Source organism: Anticarsia gemmatalis, chromosome 5 (genome assembly GCF_050436995.1).
Source record: "Anticarsia gemmatalis isolate Benzon Research Colony breed Stoneville strain chromosome 5, ilAntGemm2 primary, whole genome shotgun sequence".
Taxonomy (NCBI): Eukaryota; Metazoa; Arthropoda; class Insecta; order Lepidoptera; family Erebidae; genus Anticarsia; species Anticarsia gemmatalis.
Genome location: NC_134749.1, coordinates 748,185 through 770,061, shown reverse-complemented (window position 1 = coordinate 770,061; position 21,877 = coordinate 748,185). Strand labels below are relative to the sequence as shown.

The following is a 21,877-nucleotide window of genomic DNA, read 5'->3' as shown; positions in this document are numbered from 1 at the left end:
TATCTCCTCATAAGTAACAACTCAATATACCTTATCAATAAAAATCTACATCTACTATCAGACACATGCGTTTAACTAAAAACCAGTACTAACGACAACAAAGGGCCCTCGTGGGAAGTAAATTGAAAAAGCGACATTGTGTTTACACGAGTATGTCATGACAATGTTACTACTTGTGGATTAGTGTTGTGGTGTTTTACTTAAGTACGTGTAATACAATCGGATAATGTGAATTTATGTCTGTGTGTGAACTTCACACTGTAAAGTGGTAGTAATAATGCGTGATTTGACTTATATTTCTTTTTTTTCTCTTAAGGCTTCTCTTTTGTTCAAGCCGAACAACTTTGACACTAGGTTGACCACTAACCAACCATACGACCAACAAACAAACAACTTATTTTTCTTGATATTAATTGGCTTTACTTTGAGTACTATAGTACGCATTAACATTTTGTCTAGCCATGGAATCGAATCTGTGAATTTGAGATTCGCTGCCGCTTATACAGCTGTCGCGTTAGGATATGATAATAGTACTTTTAAAATACTTTAGAAAAGATATAATTTGCTATTCGTTTAATTGGACTGAACATTTCTTAATTTATCTTTAAATCGACAATTAATTTATTTAGTAGAGTTTTTGAAATAAAACAATGCTGGTATTATTTATTTATATTTATAAAATAAATAAAAGCGTCATTAATGCAACATTAAAAAATCTCAGTATTGGTTATTTATAATCCTACAATTGAATTAGGAGATGTATAAGTATGTATATAAACATAAAAATCTCGGTATCAAAGGGGAAAAGTATAAGATTTTTTTTTAAATATAACATTTTTCTAAGCAATCCTTAACGGATGAGAAATATTTTTTACTTTAAATAAAAGGTTTTTATAAAAGTTTATTTAAAAATTTTACTAACTACTTAACTAACATTAAGTTCTTACTCAAAGTATAGCTAACTGTACAAATAAATCTTCTTAACATTAACTTACAACTAGCGACATCTATCATAGGTACTGTTCAATAGGAGCGAAATCAACTCGGTTGCCATGGTGATCGCTGCCGAAATTCACAGACCGTCCGCTAGATGGCCCTTGTCGACTGAAGAAATCTGCGACGTTGCCGCTTACACTCCCGTAGGGGATGCCTCCTGAAACAGGGTGTTAGGTGTTATTAGTATTCATATTTAACTCTTTTCTTGAAAATAATGTATTGTTTCTATCCGCTCATCATATATTTGGTATTCTATTAGTGTTATCTGGGGGTTTGGAGGTAAGAGCTTACCTCCAGACCACAGCATAGCAGAGCCTCATCCAGCCAAGACACCAAAAGTCCAAGCAAAGGATAAAGTAGTAATTACCGATTTTTTACTAAAAACTTTCGATATATGCACATACTGAATGTAATTTATATTTTTATCTCGCCATGTCAACAAAACTCATGGCTAGTGGCATTTGGTCTCTTTCTGTGTATGGTAAGACAAGACAAAAGTGAGTTAGCAGATATAAATCTAACGTTTAGTAAAGAATTGTAGTTTGTAATCAGTCCTTGTTATCTTAAACTAAAACGACTTAGATCATTTAATTTGGAATGCAAGGTTCGCAGTTTTATGCAATTTTATTCAAATACTCTAGGATGAGGTAACCAAATTGTTTTAGTTGCGCAATATTCACGCTAGTGTCCATTCTAAGGTTAAATACATAATACTTATTTATAGAATACTATTATCAATGTTTCGATTTTTTTCCTTGTTTTATGACGACGCTACTGTAAACAGAAATTGTAAGTTACTTGATAGTAAAAGACTTACGCCCATCAAAGCTTATAATGCCAATAACTCTACTAATACTTTAGTCTAAAATTATAATAGTATTTATATATTTATTATTAAAGAAAGAAATAAAAAAATACATACTAATTAAGTTAAGACTCCAGCTCTATTATTACAATAGCATTGAAAATCCGAGATGAAGTGGTATCGACAATTATTTTGTAAGGCAACGTCTTATGGTAAGCACTCCCTTATAAAGCAAAGACCAAAAAAATGGCTTGAAACATTCTAGTGATTTTTCTTCTTACCAATCCTAACTATAAGGTATAATCTAAGGAATCATAGTAAAAGAGCATACCATAAGAGAGTCCAGGTCCTGGAAGGGGAGCATGTCCGGCACTGTCAGGCGCCGCAGACACCAACATGAACAGCGCACATACCGCGCTTAACAGGACTGATAGCTGTAAATAGTAAACAAATAATTTGAGAGATGGAAAGATAAATTTGAAAAAATAAGAATTAAAAAATAAAATTACTAATAAAATAAGTTAAGTATCATAAGAACTTTTGATTCGCTTAAGCTTTCGTAGAAACTGTACTTAAATATATACTACACTGTCCACTAAATTAATAGACATCACTCTTGGTGATGCTAGGGGTGTAACGTATTCTTATTTCTTTAACTACGTTATCTTCTTATAATAATCAGCATTAATAAAGCAAAATGGTAAAACATGTCAAATCTATGTCTGCCTAAATAATATCAATAAAAATTCACTGACACCCTTAATCCAGTGAATAATATGATCCTACATTGTTCCAAAACCTTAGCCCTGCACGGAACAATTAAGTAAATCTGACGATTTGTACGACCATGACTCTGAGGCAACCTCGCACGGCGATGAGCCTAATTGTCTGTATGTAAACAAACGTGTGTATATGTAAGTATGTCGAGTATGTATTAGATCGCTTTGCTTGAATGTTGAAAACAATAATCTTCAAGTTATAACTAGATGATACTGTTGACTACTATACAAATGTTTGTACTTACTGTAAAAATCGCGCAACTGGATTATGTAGGGCTACATTTTGCAAAAAAATAATTAGTGCGTTACGTAATGTTTCGTCAAATTATTTTGAAGTTTTTTTGGGTAATTATTAGCTAAAAATACATTGCATTTATTATAAAAGTTACATAATCATTTGGGTTATTAAAAGTCTACATACAATTATGATAACACTTTACTTTTGCTATAGATAAAAAAGAATAATAATGCTAAATTTAAGTAATATAAACACTTTCAATATTACCCTAAATCTTCGTATCAATGTTTCCTTTAATAATAGGAAATAAACAATATTTCTGTATTATAATTTGGCACTAGTAATTTGTCTTATGTGTTTGAATATTAATGATTTGCGAAGGTCAAAAAGCCGGTAGGCGGTAGCGATTAAAATTGAAAAAATGCGCATAAACCTTCCTATACTGACGTTATAGGCTTATTGATCCTTGAACTAGGTTTTAGTATTCTGAGGGTCATGGCTCAGTCATGTCGTGTTTTTTTCGAAGCACTGAATGTAACAAATGGGATTTTATTCTTCAAATTTAAGTTATTTTGATATAAATCAAGGCAGAAACGGAGGAAAATTTTAACACTTTATAGACACAATTGAGACATTAATTTCCAATTCTAAGATAAAGTATTTCATACAATATACTGTCAAAAGTCTTTTATGGTTGCTTTGCTAAACTACAGATCCGATTTGATCAAATTTTTTTATTCAACTGTTTATAGCCCTAGAAAATACAGGAAGACAGGCTTTTGTCGGCCAAAATACTGCAATTAGAGAAACAAATAAACTTGACTAAATTCCTTTGATCATAGGTCTCAAAACATGTCATAACAAAAATTGCCTACGTCACCAGATGTAAACAAAAGTTCGAAGCAATGCAACTGACATTTCGTGTAACCTTGAAACACTGCCTACTTACGTGTGCATATTAATTATTACTTATATAATTTTAATGTTTCCGCGATGCTCGAATAAATTAGTGCAATCAGGAAGAGGGTAGTTGAACAAAACTTTATAAAAAAGACTTTTGCAGTGAAGTAGTTTGTGGTTTATAAGCAATGTTATATTGAGTTTTTTGCGATTAACTAGATTCTGATTGTGATATGTTTAGGACTTGTGATTTACTATAATTAATAATATTTAGTCTAGTGCTTGAGATTACATGACAAGTAATAATCTAATTATGATGTGTGTAAAGTGGTGTTTAAAATGACGCTGATATATTGAAACAATTTAATGGATTGGGATTAAATAATAAGACTGTACCAGTATGTTTAGTCCACTATTTGCACCAGCAACTAACATCAATGTGCCAAGGTAAGATTTAGTTTTTAGTATGGTAAATAGTAAACCTAGTGTTTAAGTTTGTAATTCCCACCAAAAGGCCTTTGACTTGGCTTATCGACTGTTATCTGAATCGACAACAACTGGGACTGAGTATTACAAACTCTCGAAAGTACGCAAACACTCAATAAACATACTATTAAGCGGCCACCCATCCGTTGAAAGAGCGCGTCAAGGGTTGATTAACCGCACATCGTTTGACCGGCAAACGCAACTGGCTATGAACGTCGCAACATACATATAATATGATTTTTATCATAATTGTAGAGTATTATGTATCTGAGTCATGGATACAACCGATAGTTTTGATTCAAATTCGGTATTATGTTTACAATGCAACCTGAGAAGACCGTATTTGATTATCCTTGATCAAATTGCACTGATGTATTATGCTACCTATTCATTTAACTTTAAATATATTAATTTATGCTTTTATGATCACACCAAAAGCTAAGATTTTTTGTAATCTGTATCTGTATTTGTTATCGGTAACCTTTAAACCTCTCATTTGTTATTAAAAACCTTAACTTAAGGGCATATTTATATGGCCCAACTTATTGATAAGATACAAGTCGGGAGATGTAGCTAAGTTTTCTAGATTTCCCGCTTGCTAGTGGATAGAGAACTATTTAACGTAGGCATTTTCGCAAAATTACTTCAATATAATACGCAAAACTTTGTGGCCATATTAAAATTTTTAACTACCATAGAAAGTAGTCAAAGCCCACAAAACGCTCTAGCATATTATATACAAAATTAGACTACTTATAGATCTACTTTCAATGTTCCAATAAGCCCCGATAGCATAAACTTGTCACACTCATACATAATATATCAAGACCTTCTAGCACAATTGATGTCAGCGCATGACATAACATTGTCAACTGACTGATTGTGCACCTGCACTTGATCTTGTACAACCTTCATTGAAGGCTGACTGGTTGCTAACTTAGGTGGTATATGGGACAGATGGATTAGATTTTAGAGAACTGTCAGGCTACTAAAAGGCTGTGTAATCTAGGTTACAGAGTTCTAGTTTTAGGCCTTCAAGAATCGGTGACACATTATTAATTGTTGATAAATGACAATAACTGCATGTAGGGATATGGTCTAGTAATCTTACAAATAATAGCCTCCAGAAAGTAAAAAGTTTTTAGGTTCTGCACAAACATTACTTTACAGTTCCATAAAAATCGGTTCTGAAGTTTTTGTTAGAATAAGACTCGTCTTCAGCACTTTTTAATAATATATGAGCGGGAAATTTGGCAGTGGTTTTTCTGTCACACGTTAGCTAGCAGATTACTAATCTGCCACTTATTTAGAAACTGGACTTAAAAATGTATTAGGCACTGATACTACTATTGCATATTTAACTAATTTTCTGAGGTTTTGCGTATTTTGCGTTAGTAGTAGGTATTACATAAAAGAGAACACGTAAGAAAACACATTATGTTACAGAATGATATCTAAAGTTACATTTATGTCACAAGGGTAAGATAAGTTAAAATGTAAGTCTAAAAGTATATAATTTACTGTTCTACAAACATCGTCATAGGCCTTAAAATATGCATAATTTTCACATAAAAATAATATTTTTGTGTCAGTTACTTCAAACCTTATAAAATACTTGGATATTTTTAACTTTCGTTTATTTACGATTATTGGTGAAAGTCGTACTTCCAAGGTAACAGTGTTAATTATAATTATGTAATTATTTTGAAGCAAATTGATAAAACTTAGAAAGTGATTGATAAATTGTCGATAAATTCAAGTTCGAGTTTATTTCCGTTATATCATCGGTTCAATTTGTTTCAATTACGACTTTTTAAGTGTTATTTTAGTAGGCTTATCTTTCTTGTTTACAGTTTTTTGTACAAATTATATATGTAAACAAGAACGATAATTTGCTGAAAATATTTTAGAATGGACTCCATTTATTCTCTATGGTATCGGGTAAAACGCGGGATATATTTTTGTAAAGGGGTAGATTATATTATGCCTTGGCGATTAAAAAGAGTGGCCTGGAATTCCTTGCCAGCTATAATTGTCATTGGCCCTTCCTTCCACGGTATATTCACTCTGTGTATCATTAACTATCATGAGTGTTAGCATTTGGCCTGAATTAATTATAACCAAAAAGTAAAGGAAATAAACGCGCAAAGCTAGTATTTTCGGATCAAAAATATATTAATGAGGTTTATTATACACCAGCTGACTCGCGCAACTTCCTTGATAAATAAACTAACACTGAAAGATAATAAAATAATGTTTCAAATCAGACCCGTATTTCTGAGATAAGCGCGATCAAACAAACAAATAAACAAAAACCGTTTCAATATAACAGAAACATATTCGTATACAATAATTTAAACATTATAATCAATCATATACAAGAGTAATTCGTTAAACATCTAATTAAAAACAACTTCAGATACAATTCGGAAGTGTCTAAGCATAATATGATTAGCTCATAATTGCGACTGATCAATTAGATCTCGTTAATGAACCGAATTATATAAAAACTTCGCCTTGACCTTAAGTTCAACACGTTTAAGCATGAATGTATTAACAATAATTAAAATTAACAATCACTCTTGTTATATAAGTTAAGTGAGCTTTGTTTTTTACATACGTACAAAATATCACGCCTATTCAACCCGACGATATAGGTAGAGTTATATGAAACACACCTACGATTTTCTTTAACAATGTCAGCCGCATGTAATAGAGGCAGGGTTACGATTGGAAAATGTTCACAACCATTTCCTTTGAAATACAATAGCAGGATCAGGATTCATGAGTATTCGCCGGCTCTTCACAAAGAAGAGAAAAATATTTTAAAAAATCTGTAATTTAAGAATTCTGCGTGTATGGAATGCACTTGTAATTATACTAAATCTTCGGTTGATACAAGATTGAGGTAGAGTTTCATAGTTTATCTGACACTGTCAGATAATCTTTCGGCTTAATAAGGGTCAGAATATGTGTAAAATCTATTGTCAAAATTCCAGCTGTTCAGCAAAATTCAAGTTATCTAACAGATATTTTAATTAGAAGTGGGTGAAGCCTGAAGGCTTAACCTTTTTAGGAGACACATTGTTATCAATTGTTTTAAAAAAAAGGTTATAGGTAAATATAAAATTGAATAAACAAGGACCTGATAATAAATAATGAAAATAATATCGACTTACCCGTAAACAATTCATGTTGGTAACCAGCAGGTAGGTTTTATTTAAGTGAATCGCGCGCGGATACTCCCCGCATTTATATACGAGTTGTTGACCGTCACTCGACTTACTTTGTCTTATTTACTAGCCAATAAATATGTAGTACTGAACTGAGTGCTTTGTTTAAGTATCTAGTCGAAATGGTAGCTAAAATTTAAAATTGAAACTTAACAGTTATTATTTGGAAATGAATAATGTTTAAACGTTTCAAGGTATAGTCCCATATTTTGAGATTTTATTTTTATGTACTCGTAACTATCCATAAAAGGATTTTTCCGAACTGAACATTGAATAGCAAACTGGGTAAAAACAGACTAAATACTGCCTTTGGAAATCTCCAATATAATACTAAAATACCTTACATACAATTTAATTTAACTTCTAATAACATACCAAAATGGCAACCAGAGGAGCAAGAATGACAGTAAAAGATATTATAACCAAAATAGTGAGATGGTTAGCAAAGAAATATTTTCGGATGAATGAACGGAATATTTTTACAAAATACCAATTAACACCTATTTTCTTGTTATTTTAATGGACCGAAGAAATAAATGGCACAACCAATCAACTAGTGGAAGATATTCTAATCTAAAAATACTTCATGATTTTAAAGCACCTAGTAAAAAACTTAGGACCAATTTAAGTGTCAAAACAAAACAGCCATATTTTTCTCTGATAAACTATACAAATATTCAGAAGTAGTAAAACTCTTCAGACCATTACTTTTTAAATATAAGATAAGGTACCACTAATTAAATTCAAACGTTAATATTTATGTTCTTAAGTTACCAACAAACCCAGCCTCTCCCTATCGTAAGTCCAATGCTTCAACTGGCTTCAAAAGTATTGAAAATTCCTAATTGTTTTTCTAAACTACCTACAACAATAGGTACAAATCAAATCAAATCGTTTATTAGGGTAGTAAATAAAATATATGTATTTATTCCAGATTACCACTGAAATGCGAGCTATTCAATAATGGTATCTAAAGTTCTGATAACAATCTTAGCTAAAATACCAATCGTATCTCAGCATCTTTGACCTTAGCCCTTGAGAGTACTAGGTAATCATTCATCTAAGTAAGGCCGAGATGTGACGATAATGAATATTTAGCGACAGCCTGATGAGGTTGATAACATACCGATATTTATCAATTGCAAATGCTTTGAATTTTATCTCTATTAAACTTTGAGTAAGAGTGCCAAAATTGCATTGATTATGTTAAATTAGGCGAAAGTAACAATGTAATTCATGTTTTAAAGCTATTGTAGAGCAATAGTTTTAAAACATTAATTGAATTGCTTCTTTCGCTTTTGTAATATGACGGTAAAACCACGAACTAACATGAACCAAGAAAGAAGTGTTTATAAAGCCTTGCCATAGTCGAGTTACGTTTGTATAGTAATGTCTTAAATCAAAAAGTTCAAAGCAATATACACAGATGGCGCTGTACTTTGTCAAATCAAGAACGCACTGTTCATAATAAAACCTAACTGTTTAGGCTTGGATAATATTATTCAGTATTTTTTTGTAGTCAATATTTTAATGATCAAATAAAAGGTTTTATAACAAATTCAAAAATATTTTAAATTGCCATTTACCATAAAACATTGCAAACAGTGTCGAAAACATTAATGTTCTATTTGGATTTTCACACACAATACACAATTCAATAACGAAAGTAATAGTCTAATTCACATACATAAACAAAAATAATTATAAAAAAATCACTTGTTTCCTATTTCATAAATTACAAAGCTTTCCCAAGCCTTTGTAACAATTACTTGGACTTATAAAAGTGAGTGACCTAACTAAATTAATTTATTCTAGTCTCAGTTCATTTTACAATTAGACACGTTTTACAAAACCTAACATATAAAAACTCTTTTTCCTTGACTCTACGGTTTCCAATGTTCGTTGCAACAGTAGGTTACTAAATGTAAATCAACAGAGTACTTAGATCTATTATTATGATGACAAAACTATTTACTCTTTCAGATTTGTTATTGTAATTTTAGTGATATAAATATAAACAGTGGTTTATTGAGTACTTTAACAAAGATTTTCGCTTCAAATTGAAAGTTAGTAAAATAAATATATCGTTAGGTTGGAAATTTGGGTTATATTACGGTTCATGCTTGTAAAGAGATAACTAGAGGCATTTGACCTTAGTCCGTAGAAATGTTGCAAAGAATGTGACTACTGGTTTAGATAAGGCTTGATGAATACAGTCTTTAAACTAGTGTCTGACTTTATCGGAAGAAACTATAAAGATAATAATATGATAATTGTGGAATACTTTTTTTGCTTTCCTATACTGCTAGTTCAACAGCAAAGTGCTACAATTTATTGCTTTAAAAATCTATTAGCGATTCATAAACTAAATTAGTTAGTTGAACTTTCAATGTTTTAAAATCTCAATTACAGGATAAAACCTTAGAAAGAAAGGAAACCTTAAGAGAAAACAAACTTACTTTTGCTTTCGAACTATCTATATTTATAGAGGTTTATAGGAAGCCGATTGTGGTTATAACATTTCCTAGTACATGCAGTACAGACAGTGCTCCAGTTACCCAGTAAACTACGAGTATTATGTTTTTATATGTCTCAGTTATATCAGCTGTAGGGATCAATGAACCAAGGTATTGGTGAAGTTATTAAGTAATAAGTGATTTTATGGTTAAAATTACAGAAATATTAGTAACCTATAAAAAATGTTTATTATTTTTTATTTCTTTTATAATCCTATTAGTACGAAAATCGTCCTACGAACGATTTAGATAGTTTGCAGCTATGGTGAATGCTTGATAATCCGATCAGCGTAATTCCGTCCATTTTTTCAAGCTTACCTTAGAGGGTCGACAGGATTATAACTAATATTTGATAAATAAGAACCTATAATAAATTAAACAACCAACAAACTCGTGTCAGAATATTTATAGAAAATAAATTGTCTCCATAATTTAACTACTATCAAAAAGTACTACACAAAATCTCGATCAATATTACGAACAGTTGAATCACGTTCACCGTGACCGTTGGTTACAGGAACGATGTAACCATCGGTAACCGTCGGTAACCATTAGTAACCGATAGTAATATTGAACACCATGGAGTGTAACAAGAGTTACAACTGTTTGCGTTACTCATGATTTGGTAAACGGTTTTGAAATGGTTTTTTTGCCGGTACTTGATGGGTCAATGGAGTAGTGACTTTTGGAGATTTTAAAAAGTAGATCTGTAGCGCAATTCTTTACAACTTTTTTCTTTACAATCGAGAGTTTGACATTTAAAATGTACTGCCAAAATAGTTTCTACGACGTCAGCTAGAGGCGCTGGACCGATTGTCAATCAATGTTAATCACTAAAATCTAAGGGAGTGTAAGAAAAGAAGTAAATATTTATTACAGTGCGAAATTTTATATTAAAGAAAACGTCAAAATCATTTGCTGTAATTTTGTTGTTGTAACACTATATCTAATGGCTACAATTACCATTTGTCAATAGTATAAACAATATCGGATTATGAAAAACCTAAAAAAAGCTACTGAAAGTTGTTTACTCAAACCCAAAAAAATTATAATTACTTATTCATTTCAAGCATTAAATCGATTCTTGGACTAGAAATCGTTGCTATCAAGCAAAAGGTTTTATTCTGCAATAGTTAATCATAACTACGGCCTAGACCCTAGGGCACTGACTCGATGTCAAGAGTGCACAATAGAGAAACGATCATTGAGACATTTCTTGTACTTCCTATTGATAGACTCAGAGGCAGGTGGAAAAACGCTTAACATCTTTACGCTAGTGTGTAAAATTACGATCATTGTTTTCCAAGAAAGTTATTGGTTCATAGATTCATCCTAACAGGTTCTTTATTATGTTAGTGTTTTTTTAGTATTATTGTTTTTAAGCCTTTTTCAGTCTAATGTTGCAATGAGAAATCCTGCTGGTTAAAACACTAATGGCATAGAAAAGCGGATTAAATTGTTGTTGAGTTTTTAGTATAGTCTCTAAAGTTACTTACTCATAAGATTCAAACTCTATAAAAATTGAACATTTTAATGGTGAAATCCAAAGATAGTTAGACATTACAATTATTTGAGCTATTTTAAAACCTGCTGCTTTAAAACAAACGAACTTAAAGTACTATTAGTTACTATTTAGAATTGAGACACATACTATCGCACGCGGAGCAAAGCAGCATGGCAATCATCATATCTCGTTTTCAAACTTCTCCTCGACAATTTCATTCTTCCATCTACCGCGTTACGAGGTTTACGTCAAAGAGAAGAGGCCTAAAGTACAAGCACGTCCCAAATTACATCAATCAAAGCGATTGCTCTATTTGTTGATTGCAAACATCGTTACATAAAGTACCCGTTATGTTTCACAAAACCATCATTGTTGTTGTAAGTCTCATTTAAAATTAGACACGATTGGAAATTAATTGGTTTGATTGACTCCTTGAGTGTTGGAAATGATATAACATGTTATGTGTTTTAACTCTTAGAAGTAATAAGGCGTAAGTGCTAAAGAGACTTAGGCGCAGTGGAAAAGGCGATCTACTTCTCTGCTATCATCGAGCTAAAGGTATAGGTTTGATCCCCACAAAGATTTTTGTATACTTAATACTTACCTATTTGTATAACTCATCATGATAAGATTCTACTTTCCTTTGATAAGTCTTGATTGGGACACGATTGAGATATAAAAAAAATGTAAACCAAAGCAGCAGTGAGCAACCGAAATCACTTTTACCGTAACCCAAAATGCAGAAACACAAATCAGAATGATTCTGGTTTCAAACCTGGGATCTTACAACGACCACTCACACACATTCACACCATAGGCATTTATAACTAAACCACAACAAACATTACAAAACATGAACAAACAAGTACACGGAAAGACTAAACCACAAAATACCTGAGAACAGAATGTAGGCGTACAATTACCTAATGCTGTGTTTATTTATTGGTCTCGCGGACTACCGGCGACTAGCGGTGAGTGCAGTGACTAGTGGGACGTGTGCACGCTGCTTCAGTTTCACAATCCATGCTTTTAACCCCTGAAGGAGCGGTCGATCGCTTATTAGGACAGGGTTAGCAGTAGCACGATTCTCTACAATTAGAACTATCGAGTATCGAGAGTTTGACATTTAAAATGTACTGCCAAAATAGTTTCCACGACGTCCGCTAGAGGCACTGCTGCACTGGACCGATTGTCATACAAAAAATTTCGATAGTGAGCCGATTGTCGGTAGTGATAATGGTAGAGAATCGCGGTGTCATTGTAATATGTACTAATGTATTTTTTAACTGAATTACTTACAGTTTTTGCGAATGTTATCTAGACTGATATTGGCAAATTAATTATTGAAAACGAAATGCAATTAAAAATAAAATTCAAAACCCCAAGGTTCTATAATACACAGGGAATTAACAGTTCCTAAAGCTTTAATGCTATCTTGTATTATGCCATCTTAACATACCCATAATAAAAGAATAACACAGTATCTCTTCAATCTAAATATCAAATAAGGACCAGAAATGAAGGGTCATAATGGTCAAGGAAAGAAGACCAAATTAAGATCTAATCTAATTATTGAACCGAAAAGTATTGTAGTCGCAAAGATATTAAGCAACAGGCAGCTGTGACGATGGTCACCGATCAGAGAACCTTAAACGCCATAGACGGGACGACACAAAAACGACCATGGCTCAGTAGTTAAGGTAGTTACCATACCGCTATCAATTTGCGCATTGGTAGCAAATTCAATACTTAAACGAAACAAAATAGATGTTTTTGTGATCCACAAAGAGTGAATTTAGGTTTGCGTTGTACTTTGTGACGATTTTCAAAAGATTAAAGTTATGTTTATGTGCTGTTGTTAGTATTTTTACTTGTAGATGAAGTTGTTACATATTGCCATCCTTAAATACATTGCAATAATTACAAATAGCGCGGAAGGTGGACCCAGTCCTCATGTTGCAATAGAATCCTTGTTGAATCTACGCACTTATCCTTTCTAATCGCCGGGTTAACCACCTCTCCCTAAACTTATTACCATTAATACTGGTGTAATAATATTTAATGCTTTACTTAAAATATTTCACGAGTCGGTATTTGTTGGTATACATTTATCTGTATATTTTCGAATGATGTGGAGTGACGATTTATATAATCCAATGAACTATTCAGAGCCTAACAATGTGTACTATTACAACTACATATTATACCGATCTGATGAAGCATCAAAGCCTTTTCTACACCTTTACGTCGCTGATAGTATTTGAGGGTATTAAAGTAAAAAAATAAGTAGTATAAGTTTTACATGAAACAGCTGTTATTCACTCCCATCCTGATAAATACGTCGACTGACTTATAAATAAAAGGAACAAGAAACCAGCAGTCAAGCTTGAATTACCACGAAAATCCGACCCATTGTTGGCATGCGTAACACAAATCGTGATAATAAAATTACGACCATATCAACCGCGAAGATAAGGTCAGTTACTGCAAGATTTAGACCTAGCCGTAACTAATTCACCTCCTACGGTTAAGCTAGGTTTTTGTCATGTAATGAATACGCAATAACAGTCGGCTTGAGTTGAGATAATCGCGTTATTTGGTCCATTGAAGCTGCAGGTGATAGTGAATTGGAATTTGTTTTGTATTATAAGATTAAAGATAATAATGTTAGGCAAAAGTGAACTTGTGTACTGTTGAGAGGTGGTTAAAAGACTTGAGCATAATAAAGAACCTTGAGATATTGGCTTCTATAATTGTCTCGGTAGGTAATTGTAGCAGTAGGTGCGCCAACTTTTGTTTTCTTTTATGTTAAAATAATGGCTTTAAAAATACGAATTACGCCAGTAATATTAAATATGTAGGTAAATAAACTCACGCCTTTTCCTATGTTGGTAGACAAAGTTCAAAGAGTATACTAATATAAAACTGGAAATCACAGTTTAAATACTTTTGTTTAAATAAAAGATGTCATATTTCTTTCAAAAAATTATGTCTAAAGTTTGCTTCATCAATCTTCACATGCAAATGAAATACATTTTAAGCCTTTACAACTATTAGTGACGGTTTGTCTAAGGTACAATAAATAACAGCGATAACTGAGCGAAAGTTACATAACAACATGAGCGAGACAATAAATCATATATTTCACGTAACAAGCCTTCTAAGGTTCCAGCATCCGGCTGCTTTTGTCTCAGACCTCCATTTATCTGTTTCGTTATCTTTCATGTACCTTTTTTTCTTAATTTCTCCATTGAACAAGTATTAGGTGCAAGTTATAGAAGATTTTCTTCATTCGTTTTTTTTTATCAAATTCATCTTATTTGTGAAATGAACAATGAATATTTGATGAGAGGGGTCACCGTCTTTTGGCGATTTTTTGAAGGAAATTATTAGTTTGTTAAGTGAATTTATGTAAAATGCGACTTTGGTTAGTTTATTCCAAATGTATTTTCTGAGGAAATAAAATTTAGAGTATTGATCGCACTTGGTTTTGGAGCACTAGACTACCTTAACTTCTGCTGTACAATAAGCTCTTAGCCTTAAATTGAAGACAAAATCTTTATCTATCCATGCACATAAAAAAATAACCAAAACACCTGAATTAAATCAAAACTTTTTGAGGAGCATGACGTTACATTATTATTTAGTTAAAATATTGATTAGTTAAAACGTTCCACCCGCTTAAGGCCACATCTTAACCCATGCGCGACAAACAAAGCGAGCGGCCGACAAGCAATCGGTCCGCAACGAACCACCGAGGAGATAAAAACCGTTCGGTAGCCCAACGACCTGGTTCAGTCAACCGCCAGACTCCGCCGCGATCCGTGATGTAAACAATGCACATGAACAAAGTCATCGGACTCTTAGTGCTCTTGTGTTGTGAACTGTGTTACACTATCAAGGTCCCAGTGGTCTGGGATGACAGTGCAAGTGCAGTGAAAAATGAACCTAATAGCCAAGTGGAAATCTTCCAGCCACAAAATGTACAAACTCTTCATCAGGCCCAGCCGATACCGATTGAGTACTTCCAATATACGGCACAGAAACCACAGTTTGCAGCCGACATAGCCGCTTTCCATGGTGTTAAAAACCCGCAACAGCATTACAAAGCGTACCCTATTAAACCATTTACGGGGAAAGAAAAACCTAAGTTAGGTGTCCATCAATTGCTCAACGAAGATAAAACTATTTATCAGCCTTTTCAAAATTATGTTCAGAAAACTGAAGAAATTAAAAATCATGTGTTCCCGGCGTCTACCGGTTATGAGATTTTCCATCCATACAAAGCGGAAACGCCAGCATTGCAGGCAATCTACCAAGATCCTGTGTTAGATAAAATCAGGAATGACCTTAGAAGTAGCAAAAATAGACTACAGAAGTATGAACAAGAAGCGGGTCAGCCGAATATATCAGAAGATGAGTATTTAGAGGGTGAGAAAAAAACAGATGGCAAACTATTCCCGCAGAAAAATGTACCCGCGCGGTATGAAATTCACAGGCCTGAACGACGTCCAGTGTACTACAGAATGCCACCAAGAGATTCTCACCGGGACCAAGTCTTAAATCAACGTTTCCGGCATCCTTGGAACCAACAGAACGCTAAAATAAGGCCAGTGCACTACAAACCTTTGAAAAATCACATTCATAATTTGAGACAACAACACGCTATGAAATATGACGATGAAAGGAACGAGTATCCCCAAGTAGTACTTGCTGAAAATCTTGGTGAAGACCAAGAAGGCTACGATATTTACGAAAAAGGCAAACAAAAATACCAGCAACTTAGAAATAACGTAGACGAATCGATTAATAAAGCTGTGCAACAAAACCGACCTGTGATCTATCAGAAGTTAGAGCTTCAGAAGAACGAGCCGCCACCGCGTGACGAAGAAGACGAATTTATTCCAATAAAGAACTACGCACAAGTAAGAAAAACAGAGACTTTCAAGCACGTACCAAGAAAAGCAGCATTCGATGATGCGGAGACTTTAGAAGAGATAATAAACGCTCCTAGATTACGTGAAGCTGTGAAAAGTACTAAAGCCCAAACGGTGTACAGTGAAGAAGGATACGAAGACTCAGCGTACGACCACGCTGGAGAACAGAAACATGCTTCGGATCATGAAGGTCATGGTGGTTTTCTTAAAGAACATGAAAATAGTGGTGGATTGTATAAAATCCCATCGGTCCTTGGAAGTTATCAGGATGGTAGAGGATCTGAGTATAGAGACAAAGTGGAGCATGGAAAGAAATGGAAGAATGATAATAAAGATGATGAAGAAGAAATTGACTCTGAGGACTATTCAGAAGATGAACAAGAAGAGTCAGTGGATGCTGACCGTCACAGTGATAAGGGTCCAGAAGTTGGTAATCGAAATAAGAGAGAAGGGGAAACGAGTACTGAAGTCACGGACATCGAGGACAGTGATAATGATGAAAGTGATAATGACGACGCGGAAAGTGATGATACTGAAAATGAAGGTGATGCGAATGAAATTATTGCTAGTGATCGTATGGATGCTGACGGTAACCTTGATGGCGAAGCATCTACTCAAAATGAGACGAACGAAACAAATATCCAACACGATGTTGATAAAAGAGAAGCCAATTTTAAAGTGCCTGAAATTAATCTAAATAACACATACTTGACAGAAGAAGAAATCCTAAAAATGGCTATGCAGAAAATACTTCCAAAGAAAGAAAGTATTAAAGACAAATATCCTTACTACTTCAAAAACTTGAAGGCTATAAACAAGAATTCTCCATTAAGGTATGCTGAAAATCTCAAATTTATTCCTAACAAATCTGACGGTGGCACCGAGTTTTATGATTCGCGGTCAAAGTTAGAATGTCCAGAGGTTGATGATGACGTAGACCCATTGCCAGAAAAACTGAAGAAGGGAGAGAATCCCACAGAAGAAGACGAAGAAGATGAGGAGGAAGACGAGTCGAATGACAAAGGTGAGAAAAAATTTGACATGGTGAAAAAACAACCCCGTCTCAAAGGTCTTGGAGACAAAATTGACTGCTTCAAAGCTAAATACTTCGGAGAAAATCCTTTAGATAGTCCGTTCTTCAAGGAAGATATTATTGCTAATCCTGAACCTATCACTGCACCAAAACTACCGATTTATCATCAATTGTTATTGAAGAAGAAGAAAGAAAAGGCTGCCGAATCAAAGGTAAACAATGTAATTGACTTCTCTGAAAAGCTAAAAGAAGCTACTAAGACAGACATATTCATGCTATTGGACAAATTAAGAAATGAACAGAATCAGCTGCAACAATCTTTGAACAAGACAAGTGACGAATTAAAAGCTACACTGTACACACCACAAGGTACTTTAGCAACAAACAATACTCAACAATCAAACCTTTACACGGACATACTGACAAATATCAAGAACGATTTACATCATACAACAGGGACTTTGCAAGTACCAGCAACCTTATTAGACTCACAAAAAGAAAATGCAAATGTAACTTACAATTCTTACCAAAACAAAGAAGAAGTGACTAAGTTACCTCCAATGGCTAGACGAAAACGGGCTGCTCCATTCGTATATGAACCATACAAGATTATAAGAGACAATCAATATCAAGACTCAAAGAAAACTACAACAACTAGTAATATCAGTCCTTTGATAAGACAATTACAATCCAGTCGAGTTGTAGACAGAGTGTCCAGATCAAATCGTGACGACAGACAAGCCAAAACAAATAGAAACACACGAACTTATGTAGATATTACCAAGAAAGACAGAGCGAAGTCAAATAATGTCACTCCAGCGATTGTAGATGTAAGTCTCGATCAACGCAGAGGAGAACCGAGATACGAAGTGAGACATGCAAACCACAAGACAGAATATACTCCAGTTGAAAACAAACGAGCGATGTCGGTAGAAGATTATAAAACACGAACTACGACTGAAAAACCTGAAACTAGTACAGCGAAGAAAGAGGTGACATCAGCGCCAACTCGAGGTAGACAGCGTATTAGACAAACAACTGTTAAACCTTTCTACGATGTTTCATCATTCCTTCCCAAAGGTGATACTCAAAGTGTAGCGGCCTCTAATGCTGTTAAGAAAACTGTTACAACTACAACTTTAAAACCAGTTTCGAAGGAAATAGATGATATGAAAGAAGAATTGGAAGATGACAGCGATGAAAGCGAAGAAGATTATGATGAAGATGAAGAAGAAACAGAAGACGAAGAAGAAGAAGAACAGACTACTACAACAACAACAACTACAACACCTAAGCCTTCCTTCAGGAGAAGAATGAGAATTACTACTACATCAACTACAACAGAACGACCAAAAGAAAATAAAGATGAACCCGAAAGACTTCGACTGGTTACTAGATTCAGAAATTACAAGCCTAGTGAAAGTCCAGAAGACTCAGAAACAACAGAAGCAACACCAGTGAAAAAGAAATACAAAGAAGACGATTCAACAGTTCCTAAATATAGGGAAAAGAAAAAGAAATCGTCTAAGAGTACTTTAGTGACGGACACACAAACTTACGGGGATGATGATGGCAGTGCTGATGATGAAGATGATATGAGAGAAAGAGAAGTTGATGATTTAATTGGAGTTAAACAAGACATGGATGATTATATGCCTTTATATGAGAAGGAAGAAGAAGAACGGGAAAGAAGAGAACATCAATCTAGAAGAAACAACCACGAGGACGACGATGAAGAGAGAGATGATGATGACGATGATGATGATAACGACGATGATGATGATGATGATGATGACGACGATGATGATGACGAAGAAGAAGATGATGAAGAAGAAAGTGAACCGGAGCCTGAAGTAACAACACCTGAACCAACAAAACGAACACTAGTCAGAACTACAGACGCTCCTCCACCAACAGTTGCTACCCACGTTCGAACAACTACTATTCCACCGCGCACCCCAAAGCCTGAGAACAAACCTATTGTCACAAGAAAGAAAATAGAAATACACAAAGAACTACCTTCTAATAAATCATCACCACACGTTACTCAATTCAAACAAGACATCAAAGAAGTAGAAATTATTAAAGAAATACCGAATTCACCTAAAAGGAAACCTCATAAGAAAACAGAAGCTTTAGAATTGTACAAGGACGATAATTTAGCTAAGGAAGTAAATAAATTAGGAGATGTGGAAATATTTGACGACAATATTGATATAGACAAAGGACCCAAACACGGAGGCAACTACAGACAGGCTACGAAAGAAGACTTAGTTCTACTCAAACCTAGAGCAAAGGACACTGCTGCAAAGCCTCCGAAAGACGCAGAAGCCTCGCAGAGTGAGAACACGAAACATGTTGAATTAGATCAATATACACCCCAGCGATTGCACGGCGGTAATCTCAAATCATTGAGTGACATCAAACGTACAAGGAATCCAAGCAGAAATGCTAAATTAACTGATGCCAGCAATACACCCGTAAGAATGCATGGTGGTAATCTCAAATATGAAAACCCAAAACGCGGTGGAAGAAGAAACGAGAAATTGATCGAGTTAGATGATGATCGGGACAATAACCATTCATCACAGGACGATGATTATAAGTCATCATCTCCACACAATACAAGGACTGACAGGCTACATGGAGGCAACTATAGAAGTGCCAAAATAGTAGCAGCAAAAGAAAAAGAGGGTGACGACATTAGAGTAAAAGACCCTGCGAGAGATGCAAGAAGGAATGCTGCTGTACTCCTAAATAGTTTTGTCCAAGCCGCACCTGTACTGACGACAACACCTGGCTATATTCTTGACCCAAGCAAACGAATGTATTATTACGTTGACGCGTAATTATAAAGATTAAACTAAGTATACGCCAAGTGACGAAAAGTTGCCATTCCATCCGAACATTTCTGCATTGCATGATGAAACTGTAATTGAAACCTAGTATTTGGGTAATCTAGTAAACATTTTAGAGCAAGCGTTTAATTGCTCGTGTTTCGAAGTGCGTTTTGATTTGAAAATTATAGTTCAAGCATTACTGTCGTTAGAGTAAAGATATGACGCAAGAATTTACGTAACGTATAGGCTAGTGGTTTTTAATAGAAAATTGAAATGTCGTGAACGACCGAATTCTAATTACAATGTTGAAACTATAGATCACCGATGTAATGAAATGTATTGACTTATTGTGTCTCGGTTAAATTGCGTCCGAGACTCGGAGCCGGAAAGTGGTCGGTATTAAGTTGCCGATCGTAATAATGAATAGCGTGTAGTAACCAGTAAATGTATAATATACCGGCTCTAATGCAATGTATCTTTACTGGCTTATTTTCACTAGTTGATACGTCGATCACTGCTCTGATTTTATTTTCATTATTTCAGTGAGCAATATATATGTAAATTGCTTCGTTATATAAAATTTGTAAAGGTGCAGTTTAAAATTGTATCTGTATTAAAAAAATGTAATATTTATGAACTAGTTGTACATAATGTTAGTCAGATTAAAATCTCTGGCGAAGTTAAGAACTAAATTATTGTTATAGTATCGTAAGTTGGCGATTGGGATATTTTCGAAAGTAATTAGTCTATTGTAATAGAAAGTGCCACATTACGTATCGCTGTACAATAGTCGAAAGCGATCGAAATGAGTTGTTATCAAAAATCTGTAATTATTCGATATACTTATTATACTTACTGTGATAGATGTAATTGTTAATTTTTACAACGAATTGATATTATTTATAACTTTGTTATTTTTATAAATAAAGTTTGCTATAAAATTGTAAATTTTACTTTTATTATACAACCCAGGTAATCTTGTTACCACCCAAACCAAAACCTTTAATTCCATTAGTGTATTTAAGACGTTGTGCCTTATTCATTTTGTCACATTCGCAAAGTCTGTTTATACATTATTTTGATCTAGAATTTTCTAAAAGTAAACCATTCCAATAATTGCTTCACCTTCATCAATATCTTACAACAAACGCATTTCACCTAAATATTTTAATTCACATTAAAATTTGTTCTGGTCTACATTGGCAACTCGAGCAAACATGAAGGCTTGCAAAATGTCCAATAATACATTGCTAAAGATCCCATTAAAATCTGTTATCACACAATGAGTTGTTTCGTTGCACATCTGGGTTGACAATGTCACAACACAGTTTTTGTGTTGTTAGTTGTTACAGTAGTCTGAGCTTGAACGAATGATAGATATCTTCACGTAGTACGTTCAACTTTGAGACCGCTTTCACTTTTAACGTCTATCGACTGTATCGGTTTCTTCGATATTGGTGGTTTTAGGAATTTGATGATTGAGAAGGCTGTATTGTGAATAAGTTATTTGTATGAGTCATTTAGTTTTTTATAGGTTTTGTTACTGTTGTACTGTACTCGTAGTCAAATATTTCTGAAATGTTAGAAGCTTGAAATAGGCATAGTAAAAT

The 21,877-nt window shown here is 33.9% G+C and overlaps 2 protein-coding genes across 4 annotated transcripts; one reads left to right on the top strand and one right to left on the bottom strand.

Annotated features, from left to right (window-relative positions):
* Positions 1 to 667: 667 nt before the first annotated feature.
* Positions 668 to 12,447, bottom strand: LOC142973304 (uncharacterized). Of its 3 annotated transcripts, none has more exons than XM_076114943.1 (3): positions 12,381 to 12,447; positions 2,133 to 2,235; positions 668 to 1,153 (listed from the first exon to the last, which is right to left on the bottom strand). In XM_076114943.1, exons 2-3 carry the CDS (start codon positions 2,197 to 2,199, stop codon positions 1,011 to 1,013), a joined length of 210 nt encoding a protein of 69 aa, XP_075971058.1. In that variant the 5' UTR covers positions 2,200 to 2,235; positions 12,381 to 12,447; the 3' UTR covers positions 668 to 1,010. The 3 variants fall into 3 exon arrangements, with proteins under 3 accessions (XP_075971058.1, XP_075971059.1, XP_075971057.1); XM_076114944.1 differs by having other exon boundaries at positions 12,352 to 12,438; XM_076114942.1 differs by lacking the exon at positions 12,381 to 12,447 and adding an exon at positions 7,384 to 7,460.
* A 2,819-nt stretch (positions 12,448 to 15,266) lies between these two features.
* Positions 15,267 to 21,209, top strand: LOC142972745 (uncharacterized). The gene has a single exon (XM_076114004.1). It carries the CDS (start codon positions 15,294 to 15,296, stop codon positions 20,274 to 20,276), a length of 4,983 nt encoding a protein of 1,660 aa, XP_075970119.1. The 5' UTR covers positions 15,267 to 15,293; the 3' UTR covers positions 20,277 to 21,209.
* Positions 21,210 to 21,877: the final 668 nt, after the last annotated feature.